Source organism: Carcharhinus amblyrhynchos, chromosome 14 (genome assembly GCF_965287045.1).
Source record: "Carcharhinus amblyrhynchos chromosome 14, sCarAmb.v2.hapA, whole genome shotgun sequence".
Classification (NCBI taxonomy): domain Eukaryota; kingdom Metazoa; phylum Chordata; class Chondrichthyes; order Carcharhiniformes; family Carcharhinidae; genus Carcharhinus; species Carcharhinus amblyrhynchos.
In genome coordinates, this window is record NC_137337.1 from 10,696,144 (window position 1) to 10,723,555 (window position 27,412).

Here is a 27,412-nt window from a genome sequence, read left to right on the forward strand (position 1 = left end):
GGACTTTATCCACCTCCATAAAAAACTTCACAGTTGATACACTCTGGCTACAATGTGCATCATCCCCAAAATACATTGCAGCAACTCACCAAAGCGTTTTTTTTGTCATACTTCCAAACCCACAGCAACATCACCTAAATTAACAAAGGCAGCAGGCACACCAATATCAGCTCTGCCAAGGCATACACTACCCCGATTAGGAACTTTATTGCTGTTCCTTCATTATCACAAGGTCAAAATCATGAAACCTTGTGACTTAGATCATGAACCACGGTAGCTAATGAGAACCAAGCTCAACCAACAGAGTGACTGACAACCTCTTTCCAACTTGGCACAGCCAGCATTTCTTTTCACCAATTAGAGGTGTTTCAATACCCACAAAAACCACAGACATTTATAAAAAGTTTATTTTGTCAACTTGCAGCAAGAGTTTTCAACATGATTAGTCACAGTTACATCATGCGCAAACAAACAGGAATATTGCTTCATGTATAACTAAGTGATTCTCCCCCACATTGAATGGGGAAGAAAACGGCAATTATATAATGCACACTTCAACACAGATTTAACTGGATAGCTTATTTTTCCTTTTGAATTCAACAATCACATTGACTGCTCACAGGTAGCAGCATCAGTTTCATTCTTCTAGAATTCCCTAAATTTTAGAATGGTCCACAGGTACTGTACGATAGCAAATGTAAACCAGCTTTTCAATAAAACAAGAGAGGTAAAATAGGGAACTAATGGCTAGTTAGCCTGATATCTGTAGTAGACAAATTGCTGGAATTTATTAGGCACATGGTAACAGGGCACTTAAATCAGAATTTAATTGGCCAGAGTCAACGTGGATTTATGATAGGGAAATCATGTTAAAGTTTAACATTATAAGTAGTGGGTAGATTAACGGGGGAAAAAGTATATTAGCATTGAGGATTGATTAACTGACAAAGTAAGAAGAAACTGGTTAGCTAGTGGGGTACTGCAAAGATCAGTGCTTGGGCCTCAGTTATTTACAAACTATATCAATGATTTAGGCAAGGGTAATATATCCAAGTTCGCTGACAATTCAAGGCTTGGTGGGAGCAAGCAGAGACCAGAAGGGATACAGACATTAACTGAGTGGGCAACAACATCGTAGATGGAACATAACGTGGAGAAATGTGAAAGCTTTGGCAGGAAAAATAAAAAAGTTGATTTTTAGAAGATGAAAGACTGGGAAACGTCTGCATTCAGTGGCAACTGGATGTCCTTGTACAAGAATCGTATAAAGTTAACATGCAAATACAACAAGCAAGATAAATAGTGCTAGCCTTTGTTACAAAGGAAGTGGAGTACAAGGGTAAAGAAGTCTTATTTCAATTATATAAGGGCTTTGGTGAGACCACATCTGGAGTACTATGTAACGTTTTGGTCTCCATACTCAAGGAAGGTTACATTTTCCCTAGAGGGAGCGCAAAAGATCACGAGATTGGTTACTGGTTTGAGGGGATTGTCCGATGAGGAGGGATTGAGGAAGAATGAGAGATGGTCTCCATGAAACAAATCAAATTGTTAAGGGGGCTGAAAGGGTAGATTCTGAGAGTGTTTCCCTGGCTGGTGAGTTTATATGTGGAGATCGGACTTTAATCTTTTGTGAGACTTCTTACTAGCGAGTCTATAACCAGGGGGTCACAATCTCAAAATAAGTGATCAGCCATTTTAATGACTGATGAGAATTTATTTTCCCATTCAAGGGGGCTGTGTTTGGAAGATACTATATCAAGAGTGCTGCGTATGGATAGTTTATTTTTTAAAAAGTAGATTTCTGGATACCAAGGGAATCCAGGGATAGTGTGGGAAGGTGGAATTGAGGTAGATCAGTGGTGATCTGACTGAATGGCAGAGAAGGCCAAATGGACCAAATAGCCTACACCTGCACCTAATTATGTGATCATTTAGATCATCAGTAGAAAGTGCTGTCCACCTAAAAAAAAACACGTGCATAATATTGTTCCCACTCCCCCATCATCTTACGAACAAAAATTGGCTCGCTGTCAGTTTTGTTTCTGCGAGCCATAACACTCAGAGTGAGCTGTGACATTCAGAGTCTGCCATATCTATTTGAAAGAGATTAGTAGAGATGTAAAGAAAAACCAACATTAAAAATCCTATGGTTAAATTAGTGATTTTTACTCCATCACTGTTTCTAATCTGCAACTTCCTGGTCTGCAAGACTCAAATGTTTCACTGGAGAACTAATGGCATCACTGCAGCAGCTCATATCTAACTCACTTTGACAAGAGGACATATTAGTCTGAGGCACGTGGTTTAGGATCAATTTCTTACTGAAAAGAAATCTGGAGGTAAAGAATTTCAGACTGCTAAACCTAATCACATTTAACCATCACCTAATCACAGGACTAAAACTGCACCTTTTTTACTTATATACAGTAAAATTGTCCAGCTAAATGTGCTTCTCAACCCAATAAAATCCTGTGAATCCTGCAATTAAAGTATGAAACAGCTCAAGGGATATTGTCAGAACTGATTTTTTTCCACCTTGAGGTTTAAAGCAATCCACCAACAGGTAATGTTGGAGTCCACACTCGTAAGTCAGCTAGCATTGTCAACAAGCTACAGGGATCAGTCAATTAACTCCCTTATGCATGTAACTCATATTGAAGAAAAAGATAAACTGAGCATGCAGTTCAAATCCAGGGGAAAGCAGAATTTTTTGTTTAAAACCTGTGTTTATATCTAAATGTGCGCAACATGATCAGAATTTGCAGGTTTCTGCAGCTGATTTAAAAAAATTAAAGTAGGGACGGCATACAGCAATTTGAAATTAGTGTTCAGAATTGCTAATAATAGTCAAAATCAAACAAATGCTTTCCATAGTTTTTCTTTCATTCCCACTTAACCACATCCCTGGTTTATATGCCTCTCCCAGGCAACACAGGTATTTGTTGTTCTCACCCACCCATTCCTGCCCAAATTCTCAAGTTAGATCCAAAACATTAGTACTGAGGACTATGTTGAGTGTGCAGCTTGCCATTTCAGTGAGTGAACTTAGCGCCCCATTGTTGGCATGACAACAGATGGGCTGGTTAAGGTCGAATCTTCTTCCTTCCACTGGGATGTGACTGTCTTCACTTGAGTGTAGAACTGAATACCCTGGCACACAGTTGAAAAACAGAAGTTAAAGGTTGCATGCATCACAGTTCTTGGCTTTCAGTTAGATTCAGTATCATTTCAAGAGCTGAACTGTTGAAATTTATCAGCCTGGACAACTACATTTTCATTCATATTTTTTATCCGATTCCAGGGTTAGGATTCTCCTAAGTCTTCAAGAATTAAAGATTAACCTTTAGGACGCAGCTGAGGAAATCCACCAGAAAAATCAGAGGGCTGATAAAAGTTTTCTTTCAACATCTTTGTCCATTAAAATTATCAGACATGAAAATAGAGGCTTTTGACTGACTGAAAAATTATGCAATCAGGTGCTTAGGAGTCCACTCTCTTTCCAATGGATGCATCATGATGATGGATATGAGATAGGGTGGTTAGAGACAGGAGGACCACTGGAAGAAACCTCCAGGAATGTGTCTAATCAAAGCTAGCAGCCTACTTATGAGTGGTTCCAGCACTAACATTGAAGTAAATCTGAAATACTGAGGGAAGATCAAATCTTGGAGCACATTATCACAAAATGTTGAAAGCTCTCCAATCATAATGTTTAAGGTGTGAAATCTACTGGTTGAGGTGCCACTGATAAATTCTGGTCCCTCACTGGAATGGGCCGATTAGTAACACTTTTGAGGGCACCTGCACTTCCCCAGGTTTCAGGCTCAGTGATAGCACAGGGCTACAGAAGGCTGGGATTTGGCAGACCCCATCCCCACTACAACAAAGAGTAGCTGGTTAAACACCACTCCTGTGAACTTTATGTTACTGCTGCCTAAACTGTTCTGGCTTGGGACTAACATACAATATATATTGTATACACACCTGTTTGCCATAGAAGTTGGTATCACCCCTGAACGAGCCTCGTGATCCAGTGAATGAGAACATGGGCAATGGAACTGGGATGGGCACATTCACTCCGATCTGAAGAGGATAAGAGAAAGCTATAATTTACCAAACTGGGCCAAATATATGGCTCCAAACTGATGCATTACATCAAATAATGGATAACAACCATGTCTATGAGCACAATGCGGATTCTGTTTCAGATTCCCACATGGCACGCTGCTACTTTGAACATGTTGTCGGATGGCACAAAGTAGAGGGCAGATTCGCAAGTGGCTAGTTGGAAAGAGAGGAGGAGAAAGAAGAAGGGAAAGAAAGCCAGCCGGCCTTGACATTTTTAGATGCAGACTTAATTTCAAATTACCATATCCTCTGTGTTTGGGAAGGGATAAATTAAATTATTTCACTTAAGTGATAGATATTTAACATAGCTGTACAAGATGATGATTTTGCACGTTACATATTTCAGTATAAAAGTCAACTAAAACTGTGCTGATTAAATGAGAGTAGAGCAGTTTACACTATAAACATTAGATCTTAAACTATAATTTCAGCAGCCTAGAGCAGGCTTTAATCTTTAATATTTTCTTGCATATAGAAAAACAGATGAAGTTCTCCAGTTCTATCATATTAACTTGGCCAGCTTAAATGAAGCATGCTGACTAATCATTGCTCTAGTATCCTCTCTAACACAGGACTACAACTGTACATTCATACAGGTAAAAGAAAGAAGCAGACATTCATGTAGGCTGGGCATCTCAAGCAGCTCCTCAGAAACCAACTCGAACAACACAGGTAACAGGCTTGAATATGTACAACTAGAAATATGATAAAAGGATAGCACCACTTGCTCAACCATATCATACATTTATCTACCAATAGGTGTAGCCAGCTCTTTGTCAAATCATCTACACTGAGGTCAAAGCAAATAAATCCGAGTACATCCATTCTGAAAACATGTGGAGCTGTGTCTGAAAACACACCTGTCCCACATCAACCTGGTGTGTGAATTTACGGGCTGTAGCACCATTGGTGGTGAAGATGGCAGTGCCATTTCCATATGGGTTTTGGTTGATAATATCGACAGCTTCATCTAGTGTTTCTGCTTCAAGGACGACGAGGACCGGTCCAAAGATCTCTTCGGTATAGCACTTCATTTGAGGCTACGGAGAAAAATAAAAGTCTTAATAAGTCTTTGTGGCTGCACACACTTTGCAGCAAACTCAGGCCTGTCTAATTCTACTTGGTTCACAAGTATTTCTTTTTAAAACAATACACTATCTAACACTCTTTTAAAATGATTCTTCAATTTATCAAAGGCTATGGCAAAAAGTTCTATCAAGAACATAAAAATGATTTCATCCCCTCTTTTTGTGAAAACTGTAAAACTCTATACCCTCCATTTCCAGCCCGTGGAAACTATTTATCTCATCATTATGCTAAATGTTGCTAACCTTGTCAGCTTTATTTATTTAGGCTCTCGTGGAAAATCCTTAACATGGGACAGCAGCACAGTGGTTAGCATTGCTGCAATACAGCACCAGAGATCTGGGTTTGATGCCAGCCTTGGGTGACAGTGTGGAGTTTGCACATTCTCCACATCTGCATGGGTTTCCTCCAGGTGCTCCAGTTTCCTCCACAGTCCAAAGATGTGTAGGTTAGGTGGATTAGCCATGGTGAGTGTGTGGGGATAGGGAGGAGCTGAACGGGATGCTCTTTCGGAGAGTTGATGCAGACTCGGTGGGCTGAACGGCCTCTTTCTGCACCATAAGGATTATATGGTTGTATGTCACTCTTTCCAATAATGGTTATTCCTCACTGTAAATAACACCCTTACAGGATGTGTCCTTTTGAAAGACAGAAACCTCTAAGAAATGGCAGACTCTATCCTGATTGTACAAGCTCAACATTATCTCATTGCTTTTGTATTTCATGTCTCAATATTTTTAAAAAGTCAATTTGCCTTTTTGTAGCTTTGTCTGCCACCTTTAATAACTGGTAAATCTGCTATTCTTCTGTTCACTTGTTTAAAATCTTACTATTTAAAGGATTCTGTTAATGCTTTTTTCTAGGACGTCTTATTTTTTCTGTTCTCCATATTTAGCAGCGCTGCCACCATGTGCCCATCTAGGTAGCCTGTCGGTAATCCTTGAAAATACATACATACGCAAAGAAAAACCCTAACACAGATCACTGCAATCTTTCAACTCTCTAACTATCCCTAACCATGGTCACGTTCTTCCCAATCCTTCCCTATCAAATACTTATCGAAAATCCAAATCACATCTATGCATTTTCTTTACTTATTTCTTCAAAGTAATACAAATATAAAGGCTGATCATGCATAACCTGTCCTTTAGCTATTCATACTAACCAAGCCTGATACGCTGGTGCTTCTACAAGTGCTTTATAATTTAAATCCAGACCACAGGCAATGCTTGTGCACTAATGATTCAATAAAGCCAAACGGCCACAATTAACTGGCTTCTTATTGAAGATTGGCATCACAATTTCCTTCGCCATGGAGTCTGGACAAACACTCCTTCCCCAATTTCTACCAGGACCTCAAATTTGTACCAAGTGTGGTTATTTAGAGTAATTTAATAACTACAAAAACTCTCACTTTTACCTCTAACATCACCCGAATCTGTCCCTGCCTCAGTTAATTTGCTGTCGTATGCTTCATCTGTGCCTCTGTCACCTCCAGACATTCTGCTGGTCAGCCATGATTAACTAGCTCATCCAACGCTGATGGTCATACCCTAATCCACATTACCTTCACTCCATCAATAACCCCAACTTTCACTGGCATATACCAACACCTAACGTAGATTTCAATCCCCTTGTTCAAACTGCCTCGCTTTTCCCCATCTTTAACCTGATCCAGCCCTTCAAACATCCAATGAACTTGCTGCTGCCATGACTCTGGATTTTGCATCACCCACTATCTTTCTCCCATCACAGGCAGCCATGCCATCAACTGTTAAGGCTCCAAGCTGTAGAGTTCCCTTCTTTAATTGTTCCACCTCTCCCTCTAAGACTCTCATTGAGGTCTGTCGGTCTCTTTGATCAATCTTTATCACTATCTAATATTCCCTTCTTTGGCATTGTCAAAGTCTGTCAGATCACACTTCTATGAAGCACCTTGGATGTTTCTCCATGTCAAAAATGCTACATAAATGCAGGTTGTTGCTGTTTTCAACTCCCGCGCCTGGTGATTTTCTTTATTTCATGCTACTTTCGTGCAGCTTCTGCTTCTTTCCCCTCCAATGCAGGGAATCATTGGCCTTGTCCAAGCAATATAGCGTAAACTGGCAAATTCATACATACATTAAGGCTTAACAGGCTTGACTGAAGTGGCAAGGTAAGAGATTGCCCCTTCAGGTTGAGGGCAGTCAGAACTTTTAGTCAAATCTGGCTATCTTGTTATCTGGTAAATAAAAGTAATCACTATTTTACTGAAAACAAATATTGTAGATGCTGGAAATGTTCAGCAAATCTGGCAGCATCTACAAAGAGAGAAGCAGAGTTAATGTTTTGAGTCGAACATTACTGTCAGTTTTGAAGAAGGGTTGAGATGTGATGGATTTTATGCTGTTGAAAGGCTGGGGGAGGAACAAAAGGGAAGATCTGGGATGGAGGGCAGGAGAAATTAAATGACAAAGATATCATGGAACAAAAGAGGAAGGGAGAGGTAATAGTTGGAGTAACAAAACAAAGCATCTATTCATGGTGTGTGTGAATGGAAAAATAATGAACAGCTCTGTCTGAAAACAAAACACATGAAAAACAAGATTCAAATTGGTACATGGCAAAAAAAAAGAATCAAAACGGGACCGAGTTCATGGTCTGAAATTGTTGAACTCAATGTTGAGTCTGGAAAGCTGTAAAATGCTTAACTGCAAGATGAGATGCTGTTCCTTAAGCTTGTGTTAAGTTTCACTGGAAGACTGCAGCAGGCCAAGGATAGAAATGGCAATGCATTAAAATGACAGGCAACCGAAAGCTTGAGATCATGCTTGCGAACCAAATGGAGGTGTTGACTATTCTAGTTACTGGATAAAACAATAAATTATTAAATCCTCTCCCGTCTTGCAAATCTAAGTTAGCTCAATTCCTGGAACTCCAAGCATCCCCAGAGTTACTTAACAAATACCCACAGATTGTTTTAGTGCAAGTTATCAGTTGGCACAGTTGTACAGAATATGCATCAACTACATTGTAATTTTTGTCATGAGTGATAGCTGGCTTGGACACATGGCCAATTTGAGCAGCAAAAAAAAAGATACCGCTTGAAAGCATGACTTTGGTCAACAGATGGCTGGTAAAAAAAAAAATGTGTTCTTCTCACCTTTACTGATCCAAGGATGGTGGGCCCCACGAAGTTTCCGTTTTCATATCCTTTCACCTGGATCTTCCGGCCATCCAGCAGCAACTTGGCGCCCTCCTCCACCCCGCTCTGGATCAGATCACACACACGGGTCTTTGCCTGAGGGGAGACCAGAGGACCAAGGTCCGAGCCCGGCTGGTCACCTGGGATCAGGGAGAGAACAAAAAAAATGACGTGATTAACCAAGCCGACCACTTTTTCTTTACATGGTGTAGGAGGAATGTAGAGTGAGTAGGCTGTTAAACTGTACTCAGGACATGTATTAAGCAGGTTCTTCTCCTTGTACCTCCACCTTATCACAAACTCCAATAGAACATATTGCAAACAGGCTGGTAAGGACAAATAGCAAATAAAAGCTTATTTACCTTATCTAATAAAGTAATGGATTTAGCCAGTTTGTAAACGTTTAATAAAGTTGATTTGCCCAATAAGATCATTTTATCACACTGAAGAATTTAGAAGTTATTTTGGTTATTCCTTCAGTGAGGCCAAAAGGGAAAAAGGAGCCTCTTTTAGAAAAATATTTTGGACCAGTTCATAGTAATTAGCATTTCTAGCATCCCTTCCCAGTGTCTCTGGGTTAAAACCCTGGACAACTCAGAATAGACTGGAAATGCAATTATGGTCATACCTTCTCCATTCTTGATGGTAGGAGAGCATGCTTCATAATTTACTCTGAAAAGTCTGTTTCATAGAATTGCCACTACAGAGAACAAAAATGTGGCTGCGGGAACAGACCCCGCAGTCAATCCAATTGCCCCTGTACCCCTCTTTTTTGCACTGGGGCCACACTAGGGTTTCTTTCACTTTTTATCAAATTTCTCTTTCATCCATTGCATTGAAAGCATAATCACACCTGCATTGACTCTCAGTTTCTTTGACCTTTCCACCAGTTCAGGCAACCAATCTCTAGCTTTCCCAACCAGGACAGCAGTTGAGAGGGCCATGCAACGCTGTCCAGCTGCACCAAAAGCTGCTCCAACCAGCTGATTCAGCGTGTTCTCCTTGTTGGCGTCCGGCATCACGACTCCATGGTTTTTAGCACCCTACAAGGAATTTGCAGATAAAGGAAAAAGTAAAACGAAGGCACCTCCCTGTATTCTCCAAGCGGCTATGTGATAAAAATCAAGACAGAAGGTAAAGGACCCATGGTCAGAACCTGCACGCTGCAGGAGGTAGATAAATACTTTGCATAACCTTGGAGTACTGAGAAAAAAAAACAAACTTATCAGCCAACTTACTAAGTGTCCTTTAAGAAATTCTCCTCTCTTCCCACTCAAACTTCGCATTTGCAAAACTCTGCAATAATCTCTCCTTTCCCCAGCTTCTTTACAAGTTTACGCACAGCAGTAGCATATGATTTAATAGCTCATTCAGATGTGAATTTAGAAAAGATTGACCTCTTGGGTATTATAAACTGTCACACTGCAACAGCAAAAAAGTGAGGAGATACAATGTGGTTCAACTGAGCTTCCAATTACCAACATTAATTCCACAGTGATACTTATAGAGGCATGTGAAAGTATCCGCCTTACCAGGCTTGTTAGTTTAAACTAAAAACAATTGAAGTTGGTTTTTTGCAAAACAAAAGCAATGAAATAACCCTTCTCAAATCAGGAACAAATTTAAGCAAATTTAAGAAGCAAATTTAATCCTCCACCCAGCTGCTCTGAAATAGAATAAAAACGTTCACGTGCAAGGGAACGAAAAGGATATTCACCATGTTTGACTGGACTCTCTTGCCGTTTTTGGAACCTCTTGTGTAGATGTACTCTCCTGCTTGATTCGAACCAACAAAGCTGATAGCCTTTACGGCTGGATGGTCACAAATGAAGTTTACAGCTATAAAAAGGCAAAGAAAACTTATTGTTTTATTCCCATTTTTGCAGTTTGCGGGCACAGCTAGAGGCAACACCACAACAGCAACGCTGTAATGTTATTGAGAGGGGTAGCATTTGGAAAAATGCTACTTTGGTATCAAAAGTATTGCACTTTTTTTGGCCTTGCATCTTGACTTTCCAAACCACTAAACCAATACATGTTACATGAGAAAAATCAGCAATAATTCATTACCCCTCATAACTAATGATATTTAAAGCTAATTTAAATGCCATATCTAGTGTCATTTTCTCTCTACATTTTAAACCATCACAGGCAGTGGTCTAGGAATTGTTTTCTATTAGTTGTCAAGATTCTTTAAGAGAATTTCTTCAATAAGCCACAGAAGAAAGTTGTGGCCATCAAACTGTAACAACACTCTAACGTGGCTAATAACCCAAGTAATGATCCAAATTCCTTTAATGTGCATGGAAGCACAAAGACATGTTGAAGAACTTCAGGTTATTCATAAACAAACGCTGTGGCTGTCAAAGCTCAAAACATGGTCAATTTTAACATGATTAATCAACACCCTCAGGTCAGTTCTAACTACAAGAAAATGAAATGAGTGAGACATCTGGAGGTGAATGCTAACCTCATTTAACAAAGAAACTCTCACAATGATGACATTCAATACCACAATTATTTCTCCAGACTATTTGAAGAGTGACAGATAGGTGTTAGAATGATAGGGATGGGAATAGGTCAACTTCAAAGATTTTAAACCATTTACAGAGATGCTGAGTTTCCTACCATCATGCTGCCCATGGATAATATTGAGGGTTCCATCTGGAGCTCCTGCGTCCTGCAGCATCCTGGCCAGCAACATGGCTGCTCCCGGCACACGCTCTGAAGGTTTGAGCAGGAAGGTGTTTCCACATACCAAAGCCATAGGGTACATCCAGAGTGGAATCATGGCTGGGAAATTAAAGGGGGTGATGCCAGCACACACTCCTATCGGCAGACGGTAAGTGAACGTGTCCATGTCTTTGGTGATGGAGGGCAAGGTCTCACCCAGCATTAATGATGTGATACTGCAAGTGTGTTCAACAACCTCTGTAGGGAGAAAAGCAAAGATATCACTAAGTATTATCACAGAAGACAAATTAAAACCTCTACATTGCTTACTGTCATTTGAGTTGTACAAGAGAAATAACCAGAATAGATTTTTGAAAAACAATTTTAACATTCTTGGTAAACTAAGGCACAAAACACTGGAAAGGAAAAAAGTATTTTGCAAATGACATAAGTAAACTGGAGTCATCTAAGAAGTTCACAAGGGATTTGGAGGGGATGGTACTATGGATTATGATGGAAGCCGAAGCGTTTTTGAATGGAGGGTTGTGACAAGTGGCGTTCCTCAGGGATCAGTGCTGGGACCTTTGTTGCTTGTAGATTTGGAGGAAAACGTAACTGATTGGTAAGTTTGCAGACGACACAAAGGATAGCAATGAGGACCATCAGAGAATACAGCAGTATATAGGTTGGTTGGAGACTTGAATGGAGAGATGGCAGATGGAATTTAATCCAGACAAACATGAAGTAATGCATTTTGGAAGGTTTAATACATTCAGGGAATATACAGTAAATGGTAGAACCCTTAAGAGTATTGATAAGCAGTGGGATCTGGGTGTACATGTACACCCAGATCCCACTTTTTGAATATAAAAGCAGGGAGGTCTTGCAGCAACTGTACAGGGCACTGGTGAAGCCGCAGCTGGAGTACTGTGTGCAGTTTTGGTCGCCGCACTTGCGCAAGGATATTTTGGCCTTGGAGGGAGTGCAGAGGAGGTTCACTAGGCTGATACCGGAGATGAGGGGGTTGGACTATGAACAGAGGCTGAATAGACTGGGTTTGTACTCGTTGGAGTTTAGAAGGATGAGGGGGGATCTTATAGAGACGTATAAGATAATGAAAGGGATGGATAGGGTAGAGGTAGAGAGATTCTTCCCACTTAGAAAGGACAGCAGGACTAGAGGGCACAGTCTCAAGATAAGGCGGGGGGGGTGGCAGCAGTTTAGAACAGAGTTGAGGAGGAACTTCTTCACTCAAAGGGTGGTGAATCTCTGGAATTCTCTGCCCGTTGATGTGGTGGAGGCTACCTTGCTAAATATATTTAAGACACGGGTAGATAGATTTTTGGTAGGCAAGGGAATTAAGGGTTATGGGGAGAAAGCAGGAAAGTGGAACTGAGCCACTTCAGATCAGCCATGATCTTATTGAATGGCAGGGCAGGCTCGAGGGGCTAGATGGCCTACTCCTCCTTCTATTTCTTATGTTCTTACACAGATCACTGAAAGTGGCAATGCAGGTGGAGAAGATAGTCAAGAAGACATACGGCATGCTTGCCTTCATCGGCTGGGGCACTGAGTTTAAAAGTTGGCAAGTCATGTTGCAGCTTTACAGAATCTTAGTTAGGCTGCGCTTGGAATATAGTGTTCCATTCTGGTTGTCACACTACCAGCAGGATGTGGAGGCTTTGGAGAGGGTACAGAAAAGATTTACCAGGATGTTGCCTGGTATGGAGGGCATTAGCTACGAGCAAAGGCTGGAGAAACATGGTTTCTTCTCACTGGAACGAAGGAGGTTGAGGGACGACCTGATAGAGGTCCACAAGATTGTGAGGGGTAGATAGTCAGAAGCTTTTTCCAAGGGTGGAAGAATCAATTACTAGGGCATAGGTTTAAGGTGCAAGGGGCAAGGTTTAAAGGAGATGTATGAGGCAAGTTTCTTTTACATAGAGGGAGGTGGGTGCCTGTAATTCCCTGTAGGGGGAGTAGTGGAAGTAGATACGATAGTGACTTTTAAGGGGTGTCTTGACAAATACATGAGTAAGATGGAAATGGAGGGATATGGTCCCCAGGAAGGTAGGGGGTTTAGTTCAGTTGGGCAGCATGGTGGGTGCAGGCTTGGGAGGCCGAAGAGCCTGTTCCTGTGCTGTAATTTTCTTTGTTCTTTGGGCTAAAAAAAAAACTTTCCTTCCTTATCTGTAACTATACATGTGAAATTTATGGAGGTTAAAATTGCAGCAGGAAATCATTTTATAATACATTTACTTGGGATTCCGCATGTTACTCACGCAAGCCTCTGAAAACATCTCCTTCAGCATCTGCCAATGTTTTTCCTTGCTCCTTTGTGATAAGCTTGGCGATTTCAGTCTGTTAATAAAGTAAAAGGACAACATGTTTTAACATATTCTGGGAGGGAAGACAGAGCCAGTATTAAGAAAGAAATCGTTTTTTTTGCACTTAGCTTTAACAAGTGATTATAACCAGAAGTGATAACATTCAGGCAGGGGATGGTAAGATGAGGTTTGAGCCTAGGATATGAAACACCAGGCGCTCCACAGCACTGCTACAAAAAAAATGGCAAGGGGAGGACAGTCACTTTCCCAGTGAGAAGGAAAAAACAGGACAGCTAACTTTAACTTGCACCCAGCAGGAAACTGAAAGATTTCCTTTCTGCTAAAGGCAAAATCAGATTGAGTGCATGATTCTCACAGATGGGCAAGGTTAAGATTAACCTCTTGGTATTTTTGATTTGGACTTATACGGCTTTAAGCATCTGCTTCAGACTTGCACTGAAGCGAGAATACTTTCCTCAAAAATTAGCAAGCACATGGTCCAAGAAATTGGGAGACAATCTTCCCTTCAAAACAACATTCACAAACGCTTTCAGTAAAGGGACTGGGTAAATGCGAGAAAGACTTGCAAACAAAATTCTGTGCTTCCAGAGACCATTTACCTGTTCACAGGATTCTCCCAATCCCATCCCTCAAATTTAAGCCTTCCCCTAAATACTAATTAACACATCTGGTATGGTATCTCTTACCATATTGTCTTTGATGAGCTGCTGGTACCTTAGAAAAATCTGCTGCCGACTCAGTACTGATGTTTCTGACCATGAGGGGTAAGCACGCTGACAGGAATTCACGGCTGCAAGCATCTCTTCCTGAGTGGCCTTTGGGACTTTGCTAATCACCTCATTTGTTGCCTAGAAGCAGCAAGTTCAGAAATAGCAGGACGAATGATCACAACAGATTCCCAAATTCCCACTGAAGCAACAAAGCAGTCTGTACTTCAGAAAATGAAAAAAAGTGTGCAAGAACTTGTACAGGTCATAGAATTCTGGCTATTACTGTTTAAATTTTCGAATTGTCAATATGTAACAGCAACTATTCACATAACTGCATTCAACGGAACCACAAAATGATTAAACGATAGCGCCGAGGCACTCTGCAGTGCAGCACGAGGAGAAACTCCCTGGATGTGCACCTCTGCGATAACAGAAACACCAGGCGGAATTTCCTTTGTTTCTTATCTCAGCGAGGGAGTTTTTCTTTTTTTTAAAAAAAATCCACAATACGCATAAAAAGACTGAGCGTCACCTTTCTAGTGCCTTATGCTGGTCCTCTAACAGGCTTCTCATCTCAGCTAATTAACATACCGTTCCTTCATGATTTACCATTTTCGCCTCATGTTCCATGGATATTTCAAAATCACTAACTTAATTTTTAAAAAAATTAAATTGAAAGAGGAAGATTTCGCATCATATACACAACTCTAGAATTTTTATTCCTCATCACAGTAATGCCTCAGCACCATTTTTGCAGCCCAATAATCAGTACGGTTATTCAGCTACATGCTATATAATTCAGACATTTAGAATTTTCATGTAAAAATCAATATAAAAACACACACTTACAGGGTTGTGAACATCAATCCATTCTGAGGTGTTTGATTCAATAAACTTTCCATCAATAAATAATTTTGTTGTTGGCTGCAAAATAAAATAGGACAGTCTGCAAATGAACACCAAAATACAGATACACTTGAGCCGACTCAATTAAAATTGGCGGTCTAGGAAAATAACAAACACTATTTGAAATATATTAACTTGGCATTTTGACATTGCAGGCAGCTGAATCCTAATGCTAGCAATTTCAACATGAATTTCATTCATGGAATCTACACAAATCAGGAAATTTTCCTCATTAACATCTTTCTTTGGATCCCTGAAAGGTGCAAGTTGCTTGAAAATGATCTTGAAAGATCCAATTTATAACAAAATGGAAAATGGTACAGTTTTTCACCCAAAGTCAGTAAGCTTGGTAGATTCTATGATTTGATAAGGTGAGGAGTCCCTGCTTAAGCTGGTGTACAATTATCACCTAATAAATTTGGTAACTGCAATCAGCTCATGAAAGCCCAGAGTATACAGAGGCCAGCACCTGCATCTTCCCACTCACAATCTTCCTCTTCAGCAAATGCAACAGATGCTGCCATGTGAGAATGAGGCTCCGAAGCTGGAACAGGTGATGTTTAACATAGTTGACCACCATGGAGCAAACCACTATCTCGTGAGATAGAAGGTTGTCAAAGACTATTTGAACTGGAGTGCAAAGGCAGTTTTGAACGTGATTGTGTAATTACTCTGCACGGGCAGATTGATAAGCATCTGGTAGGGAAGAAATATACCATATGCATTGAACATGTAGAGGTATGAGGTATTTAAGAGTCATTAATCAGAGTTCTACAGCACAGAAAGAGGCCCTTCAGCTTGTTGAGTCTGCACCAGCCATCAAGCATCAAGAAAGGATCTAAAGGGCAAGAGAAGGAAAACTCCAAACTCCACCAAGCACAAGGTAATTTTTCAATTTACGTGAGCATGAAAAATTGCAAAGTTATGGTGATGGGACGAACTGAATTGCCCTTTGAATCAACTGGCATAAATCAGAGGGCCAAATGGCCTTATCTGGTACAATTCTATGATTCGAAACAGAGTAATGGGCTAAAGCCATTAGCACAGGGTACTCCAATATCCAATTGTGAAAATTGAACCAAAATATTTAAAGTTCCCTCTCTCTACCCCAAACTTGGCTCTTGGTTCTTATTAACTGTCCCATCCTAACATTCTTGTTTCTAACATATTTTGGAGAAGTGTTTTATTGCCACTGGGTTTGTTTTGTGATATCTCTCATCATTTCTTTTGTGCTAACTCTTCTGTGTGTCTTGACTTTCATTATCTGCTCTTTGTTCTAAAAGCTTTTTGTAAGAGATTCCAAATTTGATCTAAATTTTCTATGCCAGTTATGAAGCAGTAAAGGCATTGTAATGTAGATTCAGCTGGGGAAATGCTGGAAACCAGGACTGGAGGAGGAATAAAGATGGCAATAAAATAGAGGGAAAGATTTCACCAGAATTCATCACGTAGTTCCTCCATTGGTAAACTGTTACCTGTACTCGAAACTGCAGGCCCCCCAACAGACAATTGAGAAAGGGGGATAATACAAAGGAGATCTGAATGGTCAATATCCTTTTGAATTCTATCAATATCATATTACTATTCTCTTCCTAATTTTATAGGGCAGTTGGCGCTGGCTCAACTTACCACAGATGATGAATAGCACAAACGGCCCAACGGTGAAACAATCTGGAACAAGATAGAAAAGAACATTACATATCTCAACAAAGCAAAAAAACTCCTCTTCACTGTTACAGTTGCATAGAAATCCCTGCATTTCATTCCTTTCTCCTCCCCAAGTCCAAATGACGATGGACTGGTTCACACTCCCTTCCAGCCCAGCTTCTTTCTTTTTGGAGGTTGTTTCAATCTTTCCTCTAGTTTATGTTAGATTAGATTAGATTTAGCCCTATGTGCTAAAAGCTTCACCACTTTGTGACGAGGGTATTATTTTTAAAAATGTTTTTGGGATCTACTGTGGTATTCTGTGAAGCAGGTTCATGGGGGCCATATATGCACGCACCTGTGTGTGAGACTAAGTAAATTAAGTCGGGGCCCGAGTGTCTACAAAGTTGAGGACAAAGACACTAGGTGTGAAAGCCTTTAAAGTTCTACAAGTAAATAAGGCATTGGCAGAAATTTGCATTAGGAGATAAAGAAAGTGCATTGTGTTCTGTCATTAAATTTCAAAGGGAAGTACAAGGTTTTAAAACACGAGAAAGGTCAGAACAATATAAAGCACCTGAAAGCAGTGGCCATAAGGAGAACATAAAATGGTTTCCTATTTTGAGAAAGGTGATTTCAAAGGATGAGGGCAATGGGAAAAGATGATAGAAAAAGAAGTTAGGAGCTGTGTTAGGAGTGGCTACATACTCTATGCTGGCATTGAGTGGAGAGAATCAGCAACCTTCAGCTAATCCAGAAAGGTGTCTGTTTTTTGAGAAAGCAGGGTTTTGTTCTTTGGCATTTCCATGGCAAAGAGAATTTTTTGGCAATTTCAGCTATAGTTATTGAACAAGGAGCTGACTTTAAATTTTCCATGTCTGTATTATTTCAGCCCATTTGTTTTTTTAGATAAATTCTAAGTCACAACTTCAAAAAAAAAGGACAATCCCATAAGTGATATTTGAAAGGGAAATTAACTTATTACCATACACATTCAAAAGAGCTACTATTTAGTTCAGTTAGGCTCCTGAACCAAATCACCAGGATCCAAAATGCACTTAAATACCTGTAGGACAAACAGACATTTCAGTTATGAAAACTGGAGGTAAAGTTTGAGAAGGGCACATGCCCCGTTTAAAATAAAATGGTAAAAAAAGACACGAAAAATTCTTTCACCTGAACTTCAAAACAGAATGCAAAAAATATTGATAAGCAAAACCAGTGGCTTGTATTTCACAGAGGGAAAAAAAAATCAGATTCTAGAAACAATAAACATCCTCAAATCCATAGAATTAAAGAATTTGATTCATTCAGTCACCATAAGCCAATTGAGCTTTCAGAAATTGATGAATACCTCATTTAAACTCTGCTGTGACAACTTAGTATTATCACCTCTAAGAAAAGTGAGTTCTATGATGAGGGATTGAACTTCCCCATTAAGAGACCATTTCCATCTTTAACTCTCACCCCATTTCAATTCATTTTAACAGAACATATGAAAAAATTGTAATTTTCAAAATCTGTTACAACATGGAGGCAAAACTGAGGTTTGAAAATTTAAGGTACCAATTCAGCAACTTCTATTTATACACTTCTGATGTGGAAAAAACCCTCCCTAGTTTGCTTCAGAAGCTAAGAAGAAAAATGAATGCTTGGTCAAAGGAGATGGGAGGTCAACGAGGGGAAGTGCCGGAAGATTGGAAAACGGCTAATGTTACGCCGTTGTTTAAGAAGGGTGCCAGGCAAAAGGCAGGGAATTATAGGCCAGTTAGTTTAACGTCTGTTGTAGGTAAAACGTTAGAATCCGTCATCAAGGAGGAAATAGCGAGGCATCTTGAGAGGAATTGCTTGATAGACCAGACGCAGCACGGTTTCGTTAAAGGGAAGTCGTGTCTGACAAATTTACTGGAGTTCTATGAGGATGTGTCTAGGGCGGTGGATAGAGGAGAGCCAGTGGATGTGGTCTTTCTTGATTTTCAGAAGGCATTTGACAAGGTACCTCACAAGAGGTTATTGCAGAAGGTCAGGGGACATGGAGTTGGGGGTAGGGTGTTAACGTGGATAGAGGATTGGTTGTCAAATAGGAGGCAGAGAGTGGGGGTCAATGGGTGCTGTTCGGATTGGCGGATGGTGACTAGTGGAGTGCCCCAGGGGTCGGTGCTGGGGCCTCAGCTATTTACCATTTATATAGATGATCTGGAGGAGGGAACCGAGTGCAGGGTGTCGAAATTTGCTGATGACACCAAGATTGGTGGAACGGCAAATTGTGCGGAGGGTGTGGAGAGTCTACAGAAGGATCTAGATAGGCTGGGCGAATAGGCCAGGAAATGGCAAATGGAATTTAATGTTGGCAAGTGCGAGGTGGTCCACTTTGATAGGAATAATGGTAGGAAGGATTATTACTTACGTGGTGAAAAACTGGAGCAGGCAACGGGGCAGAGGGACCTCGGGGTCCTTGTGCATGAGTCGCAAAAACCCAGCTTGCAGGTGCAGCAGGTGGTCCGGAAGGCTAATGGGATGCTGGCCTTCATAGCGAGGGGGATTGAATATAAAAGTAGGGAGGTCTTGCTGCGGCTGTATAGGGCATTGGTGAGGCCGCAGCTGGAGTACTGTGTGCAGTTTTGGGCACTGTACTTACGCAAGGATATTTTGGGCTTGGAGGGAGTGCAGAGAAGGTTTACTAGGCTGATGCCGGAGTTGAGGGGGTTGAGCTATGAAGAGAGGCTGAATAAATTAGGCTTGTACTCGTTAGAGTTTAGAAGAATGAGGGGAGATCTCATTGAGACGTATAAGATGATGAATGGGATGGACAGGATAGAGGTGGAGAGACGCTTCCCGCTCAGAAAGGATAGTAGGACTAGGGGGCACAGCCTCAAGATAAAGGGGGGGCGGTTTAGAACGGAGTTGAGGAGGAACTTCTTCACTCAAAGGGTGGTGAATCTCTGGAATTCTCTGCCCGTTGAAGTGGTGGAAGCTACCTCGCTAAATATTTTTAAGACGCCGGTTGATGGGTTTTTGATAAGAGAGGGGATTAAGGGTTATGGGGGGAGGGCAGGAATGTGGAACTGAGCCACGACAGATCAGCCATGATCTTATTGAATGGCGGGGCAGGCTCGAAGGGCTAGATGGCCTACTCCTGCTCCTATTTCTTATGTTCTTATGATTCACAGAAGTGTGTTAAAAAGGAAGAAAAGGAGGTGAAGATGTGCAAAGGATGGGAGAAAAGAATTCCAGAATGGGAGGCAATGCCATTATGGTATTGTCACTAGATTAATAATCCAGAGACCTCAGTTCATGCTCTGGGGACCTGGATTCAAATCCCACCATGGCAGATGGTGAAATTTGAATTCCATAAAAATCTAGAATTAAAGGAACCATTGTTGATTGTTCACTTATGGTCTTTAAGCATACACGTGACTCCAGATCTACAGTCACGTGGTTGACTCTTAAATGCCCTCTGAAATAGCCCAGGTCAGTTATATTAAACCGGTAATAAGTCTGAAAGGAATGAAACTGGATGGATTACCTGGCATCGATCTAGATGCCAGAAACGACAAAGTCTTCCTTGCTAATGCATAGGAAGTGTAATGGAAAGGATATGGAAGCCCAGCTTGAGGTTTAACAAGAAGCTGAAGATTTGAGCATCCGCTTCACCAGGGCAGAAGTCAAGAAGAAAGGCTGAATCAATGTCCAGAGTATGGAGTTGGCATTTCTGTTGAGATATAACACTTTTGACTTTTCCAACGTTCAACCCAAGGCTCAGCAGAGACTAACCATAGAATCATACAACCACAGATGTAGGACAAGCAGTGTTGTAATAGAAGCAATGGAGGATTTGAGAGATGGTGAAAGATAGTGACCATGAACAAATGTAAAAGCTGACCCCCATTTTGTGGATGTTGCCAAAAGGCAGAATGTAGATGAAGGAAAGCTAATGTGGCGGCAAGAGGAGCCATTGCTGAGGACATGCTGGCCACATGAGGGCAATTCCTCGAGAAAGGCAATGTTAAAAGCTCAAGAAACAGGTAATGTCCCCTATGACAGACCATGATGTATTATGCTATTTCTTACTTTAGTTAGTTGTTCAGTGCTGCAGCAGGGAAGAATCTGGATTGGACAGATTCAAGCATGATCATGTGGGTATTCATTGCTCATTTTTGGCAAATGAGTGTTTGACTGAGAAATCCAAACTACCAAAAGCGTTGCTGGAATGTATACTCTTTCCCAGCAGGAACACAGTTTGCTTACCCAAACCAGACTTTATACTCAATTGTTGAGTGAAGGTTGATAGAGGCATTGTACAGTAAAGCTTTTACTTTTAATCAAAAATGCATTATTTGTGTCACAAGAATCTTTTCTGCAGAAAGTCGTGACCTTGAAAGCTCATTGGGTACTTCAAGTTAAGATCATAGAACCCTACAGTGCAGAAAGAGTCCCTTCGGCCCATCGAGTCTGCACCGAACACAATCCCACCCAGGCCCTACCCCCATATCCCTACATATTATACCCACTAATCCCTCTAACCTACGCATCCCTAGACACTAAGGAGCAATTTAACTGCTTATTGAAGCATGGAAGTCACCAAAATGTGCAGGTTTAATCCCGTGGATGAACAAAGTCCCCTTTCTTGTCTATTTAACATGCAATTTTACAGCCACAGAACAGGCAAGCAAGATGTTATTGAACCTACACAATCCCATCAATAGCAGCTCGATTTCATCACTACATCCCCCTTCCTAGTGATGGTGTTGGGAGATCAAGTCACTTCACATATGCTTTAAGCCTACACTAAAAATTACCCAGGATATAGAGTTCAGTATCACAAACCCCACAGCATGGTGCATAGAGGCAACAAAACAGTGAGTCAACCTCATACATCCACTGGAATTTTGGCCACCTGAGGTGGCTGCTTTTCAACAGAAACATCATAATCTTAAACTGTAGTCAGGAACAAGCAAAGTACAGATGACAAAGTAAGTGGAACCATTAACACAATGAGCTGCTATCTTGACTACAGAAATTTCTCAGGTGCTTCTTTTCTAGCTCACGAGTACTCCACAAAAGTAATGAATTAGTTTTGATGTGAAATGTTTTGAGGGGGAAAAAAAACTAAGCCTTCACCTGGGAAAACTCCATTTTCTTGAACCCAGGGGAACTCAAATAAGTTAAGGAACTAAAAAGCATGAGAAGCGAAATTAAAATACACTCAAAGGCAAATAAAGCTAAAGATTTGTACACCTAAAAGCAATAATTATTAAAATTATGCTACAGTTGTCTAATTGCAGTACAAAGTATAAGGCCTTGATTCTCCAAAGCAATTAAAAGTGAGTGAATATTGGGGAGGGAATAGATAGTGTACACACTGTCACAGAGTAGCGAAATGGTCTAGCTATCACTGGAAAGCACATCAATAAAGATAGGTGAAGGAGATTGCTACAGATCCATTACTGTGGACCTGGAGTGGCGTAAATGCTTAAAGGCCATTAATGAACTATCAACAATGGTTTCTTTAATTCTAGATTTTTATGTAATTCAAATTTCACCATCTGCTATGGTTGTCAGAAAAGAGAAGTGCTATGTTGAGAGGAGAAAGACAACCATATGCATTTATATAGTTTACTTAATGTAATTAAATGTCCCAAGACACTTCAGAAGTCTTATCAGACTAACTTGACACCAAGCCAAACAGCTTAACTAAAGCTCGGTCAAAGTAGCAGCATAGAAGGAGACAAAGATTGAGAAGTTATGGGACAAATGCCAGATATCATTGGTGGAGGCATGGCCACCAATCTTAGAACAAAGAACAAAAAATTACAGCACAGAACAGGCCCTTCAGCCCTCCAAGCCTCCACTGACTATGCTGCCTGACTGAACTAAAACCCCCTACCCTTCCGGGGATCATATCCCTCCATTCCCATCCTATTCATGCATCTGTCCAGACACCCCCTTAAAACTCACTATCATACCTGCCTCCACTCAATCCCGACAGCGAGCTCCAGGCACCCACCACCCACTGTGTAAAAAAACTTGCCTTGTACATCTCCTTTAAACATTGCCCCTCACTCCGTAAACCTATGCCCCCTAGTAATTGTCTCTTCCACCCTGGGAAAATGCTTGTGACTATCTTGGTGCAACTAAACTCCCAGATGTGTAAAGGATCAGAATTAGACTGCAGACACCTTTGAGGTAGTGTGAATGACCTGGAGAAAACAAGCCAGAATCAGTCAGCAAACCTGAAACAAATATAAAGAAACTGAAGTTGTTGGGAACTTTGGTTGGGATAAGTAAAGGATAGTTGGCAACAACATTAGAGAGGTTTAGCTATATGGGGACAAATTATAGAGGCTTTTAAAAGACACTTATTCAAGGAGAACCATGAAACCATAAAAGTCAGCATGCAAAATTGTTCATCACACGTTTCTGAAAATTTGAGATGTAAACAAGCGCCTAGCAAATGGGATGAGTGAGGAGGATAACAGGGTAGTGCCTAGAAAGAACACGTGCATGCATGATGCACACATGGGAAAATATTTGAACGCTAAGCTGAAGCAGTAGATAACGACACTGTAGTGTTATGAACAAGCGAGGAAGGATGTACCGGCTCCCCTCCATTCAAACTCTTCAGTCACAAAGATTAAGTTTATTTTAACTGTTATTTGATTGTCCGGAAGGCATAGATTTTAAACTCTGCAGCAGATTTAAGTTAGCTGATTTCTTGAATGGTCAGATTTTACAATTATTACAAGATCTCGGTTTGCTGGTAGGTGCCTGGAGGAGTTGACTTCCCAAACTAGGTGACACATTCACTCAAAGACAGAGTGAGAAAGGGAGACATTATAGAGCTTGAGCTTGTTTCATCTGCCAAAGACTTTCTTGAAACCGTATGTGTCACTTGCAATCTCTTTCTAGTGACTGGTTATTTTAAAATGATGTGGAGATGCCAGCGTTGGACTGGGGTAAGCACACTGCAGTGACTCACAACACCTGGTGTTGAGACTTCTTACTATTTTAAAATGGTATTATCTTATAAATTGAGTTTGTGTCTTTATATGACCTGTTTTGAACACTAGTCCTCACTCACCTAAAGGAGCTTGAGGCTTTGAAAGCTAGTGCTGCCAAATAAACCTGTTGGATTTTAACTTGCTGTTGTGAGACTTCTTACTGTGCTTACCCAGTCCATCACCAGCATTGCCAAATCATATTTTAAAATGCCCAGAGGTTTGGGGTATGCCCCTTTGTGCCAGTCATTGTTTCAAGATTTGTAATGTCTCTTCCTTGAATGTTAATTAGTGTCTAGTTTATAGGAAATATCTCTCTCTTCACACTCCTGGGTGCAATTTGTTAGTTTCTCACCTCCACTTTGGAATATGGCTATACACTTTTACAGTTTGCTCTGTCTCAGTTCAAATTACAAAAGTTCCACTCACATGAAATTGAAAATTCTTATCTTCAAAAAAAGGGGCAGAGCCACTTTTTCTTATTCATTTGGAGCAGCCACAGTGGCTGGACCAATATTTGTTGTCCTTTCCTAATTACCCTTGAACTGAGCAGCTTAAGCCACTTCAGAGAGCAGTTAAGTGGAGTCATGTATAAGCTAAACCTGGTAAGCATGAGATTTCCTTCCCCAAAAACATGAGTGAACCGGATGGGGTTTTACAACAATCGACAATGGTTTCATGATCAACATTAGACTTTTAATTCTGGGTTTTTATTACAGATATCTGATGTGCTGGGATTGAAACCTGAGTCCCCAGAGCATTACCCTGGGTCTCTGGATTACTCATTCAGTAACAATACTACTACGCTGCCACCTCCCCTAACAGTAGCAATGGCAAAACAGGTGTGTCACAGGAAGAATAAAAATAGAATCACCTTAAGGATACAGATAAAGATTAGTAGGTTAAAGAATAAAAGCAATGCAACCTTTGCAGGAGAGGCACCTGGGAAATTAAAGTTGATTTTGTGGAAAATTGAGGATATACAAAGCTCTCACTCCGTAGGTTGCTTCCTACCTCAAGCCAAGTCCTTGTTCACAGTAATGATTTAGGGGAGGGGTAGTTGAGTGGAACAGTCAGCAAGTGGGAGGAGGCGGTCTGTGGATGGGTCAGGAGGCACATTGGCACAAGCCAGAGTGATGGCAAGCAGAGCCAAGTAGAAAGAGAATATCTTTTTACATTTGAATCTATTTTAAAAGTTGTTTACAAATACATAATTTAATAGAAAGTAAATTTCTCTGATGCAAAAGCTCCAACAGAACCTCAGTAAAGCTTTTTTGTTATTCTTTAATGGAATGTGGGCATCACTAGCAAGACCAGAATTTTTTGTCCATTACTAATTACCTTTGAGTTGAATGGCTGGCTAGCCTATTTTAGGTTTAGTTACAATATCGGGCTCTGACAAAGGGTCATCCTGACTCGAAATGTTGACTCTATTCTCTCCACAGAAGCTGTCAGACCTGCTGAGATATTCCAGCATTTTCTGTCTCAGATTCCAGCATCTGCAGAATTTTGCTTTTAATCATATCCAAGTACTTGGGAAGCATAATGCCAGAAGATGGTTACTGTCATGAAGAAATCAGAGCTATCATAGCAATGGCAAAAAAAAGCAATTGCTGAACAAAATATTACTCAGAACAGGAATGAATAAAGCTCTTGAAGTGTTAAGGTAGATTTGGAATTTCTTGAGGTGCACCTTCAAAATGGCAGACATCAAAAGACTAAAAAGTTGTGAAATCTGTTCTGGAGAAGGATGTAGTGGGTTAGCTGAGAGAAAAGGAGGAATGAAATCCTCAGGATGGTGGTGGAAAAAGGTTTTTAGTGAATATCATCAATAGGTAGCACCAAGTTGACTATGTTCTGAGGCATTTGCCCATTACTGATTGCCTTTGAACTAAATGGTTGGCTAGCCTATTTCAGGTTTAGTCACAATGCTGGGCTCTGACAAACGGTCATCCAGACTTGAAACACTGACTCTATTCACTCCACAGATGCTGTCAGATCTGCTGAGAGTTTCCAGCAACCAGTTTCCCATCCATTTACTCTGTCTATACTTCCCTTTGCCTTGGAAAAGCAGCCAGCATTATTAAGGGCCCCATGCAACCCAGCCATTCTCTCTTCCACCTTCTTCCGTTGGGAAAATGATACAGAAATCTGAGGTCATGTACCACCAGCTCAAGAACAGCTTCTTCCCTGCTGCCATTAGACTTTTGAATGGACCTACCTCATGTTAAGTTAATCTTTCACTACACCCTAGCCTTGACTATAACACGACATTCTGCACTCTCTCGTTTCCTTCTTTATGAACAGTATGCTTTGCATAGCATGCAAGAAACAATACTTTTCACTGTGTACTAATATGTGACAATAATAAATCACATTTGGATGCGGGGTGTGAATACTGAATCTGCGCCACAAATTCCCAGAGGACGAGATTAGCAAGGAAAAAAAATGCTGTATAAGAACAGAACCAAGGACAACCCTCCCCAACACGACTGAACCAATAACTAGGGAGATCTGGAAGCCGCCCACCAAATCTGACCTACAGGCTTGCAGACTGTACAAAAGGCAGCAACAATTTTGTACTTTTCATTTGGACAATCCAAGTATAAACTGCAAGAAGAACAAAGTTAAAAAAAAAGAGGCATTAAACAGCACTGTTGGGCATGTTCATTAAAACTAGGAAGCTTTGAATTAAGAAAAGTAGCTTTGACATCTTACAATCTCAAGTTTTGGGGTCAATCCCCAGCATGCAACATGCCACAATCACAATACTGTAGAATCACTGAGGTCTAATTTCGCCTAAGCAACAGATCAACTGCAATTAATATTCTGATAAGGACACAGCGGCACAACAACAAAATATAATCACTGGGAACAGTTTCCAAATATCTGTGTGATACGTTGAGAAACTCTGCCTACAAATAAATGGCGATTTGATCCCTTCTGGACGGCAAAGGAGGGGGAATAAAGAGGAGCAGCAAACAAATTGACGCAAAACCGCAGGAAAAAACAACGTGGAGTGAAATATAACGGCTTTTTGAATATATAAATAGAAACAAGTTTGGCTGAGGGGAAGGGTGAAAAGTAACAGGGGGGAAAAAAATTCTTACTGATCAAACAGCACTTCTCATTAGCCCAAACTGAAAATCTGCAAACAATTTAATAAGATGTGCCGTGAATTTAAAAAAATACACATAGGTTTCTATATATATAAACTGTTGTGCGAACTGACTACAAGAGAGACCAGCTCGACGGGATAAGGCCCTGAAACATTCTGTACTGAGGAGTTTTTAAAAAAACACACACACACATCTTTATTTTCCTCCCTCCTATTTCATCGCCCCTGCCCGGTTTACCTTGTGTCTAAAAGTCGTCCTGAGCATGGCTGCCATTGCAAAGCAATAACCCGCCTGCAAAATAACAGATCAACTCCTGCCAGGTGACCGCCAGCTACACTGGACGCACTCAGCCCCGCCCCCACCCCATCCTGGGCCCGCCCCTTTCCCCATCCCGAAGCTGATTGGACTCTTCCTGCGTTACGTATGTAGCCAACCACACTTTCGATTGGTCGGCCGTCACGTCCATCGAGACTCCTCCAGTCCCGCCCCTCTTCCCGACCTCGAAGCCTATTGGGTGCCTGCTGCAGGTTCAGGGACCCATCCGCCCTCCCGATTGGTTGGTCCATACGTCCATCAATCACCAATAACTAACCCCCCCCCCGGCTAGTTC

The 27,412-nt window shown here is 40.9% G+C and overlaps 1 protein-coding gene across 1 annotated transcript; it reads right to left on the reverse strand.

The window, feature by feature from the left end:
- Positions 1-389: 389 nt before the first annotated feature.
- aldh6a1 (aldehyde dehydrogenase 6 family, member A1) lies at positions 390-27,146 on the reverse strand. Its single transcript, XM_080202291.1, has 12 exons — positions 27,040-27,146; positions 16,668-16,709; positions 14,982-15,056; positions 14,109-14,270; positions 13,357-13,435; positions 11,030-11,332; positions 10,119-10,240; positions 9,255-9,444; positions 8,360-8,541; positions 4,992-5,171; positions 3,988-4,086; positions 390-3,153 (listed from the first exon to the last, which is right to left on the reverse strand). The coding sequence occupies exons 1-12, from the start codon at positions 27,073-27,075 to the stop codon at positions 3,049-3,051; spliced, it is 1,575 nt and encodes a 524-aa protein (XP_080058417.1). The 5' UTR covers positions 27,076-27,146; the 3' UTR covers positions 390-3,048.
- Between the last annotated feature and the right edge of the window lie 266 nt (positions 27,147-27,412).

Excerpts from the sequence above, each read along its gene's own strand:
- aldh6a1 (XM_080202291.1), bottom strand. The coding sequence starts at position 27,075 with ATGGCAGCCATGCTCAGGACGACTTTTAGACACAAG. Across the intron at positions 16,710-27,039 it reads GGACGACTTTTAGACACAAG|ATTGTTTCACCGTTGGGCCG; the intron begins GTAAACCGGGCA and ends ATCTTGTTCCAG. Across the intron at positions 13,436-14,108 it reads AGCTCATCAAAGACAATATG|ACTGAAATCGCCAAGCTTAT; the intron begins GTAAGAGATACC and ends CTTTATTAACAG.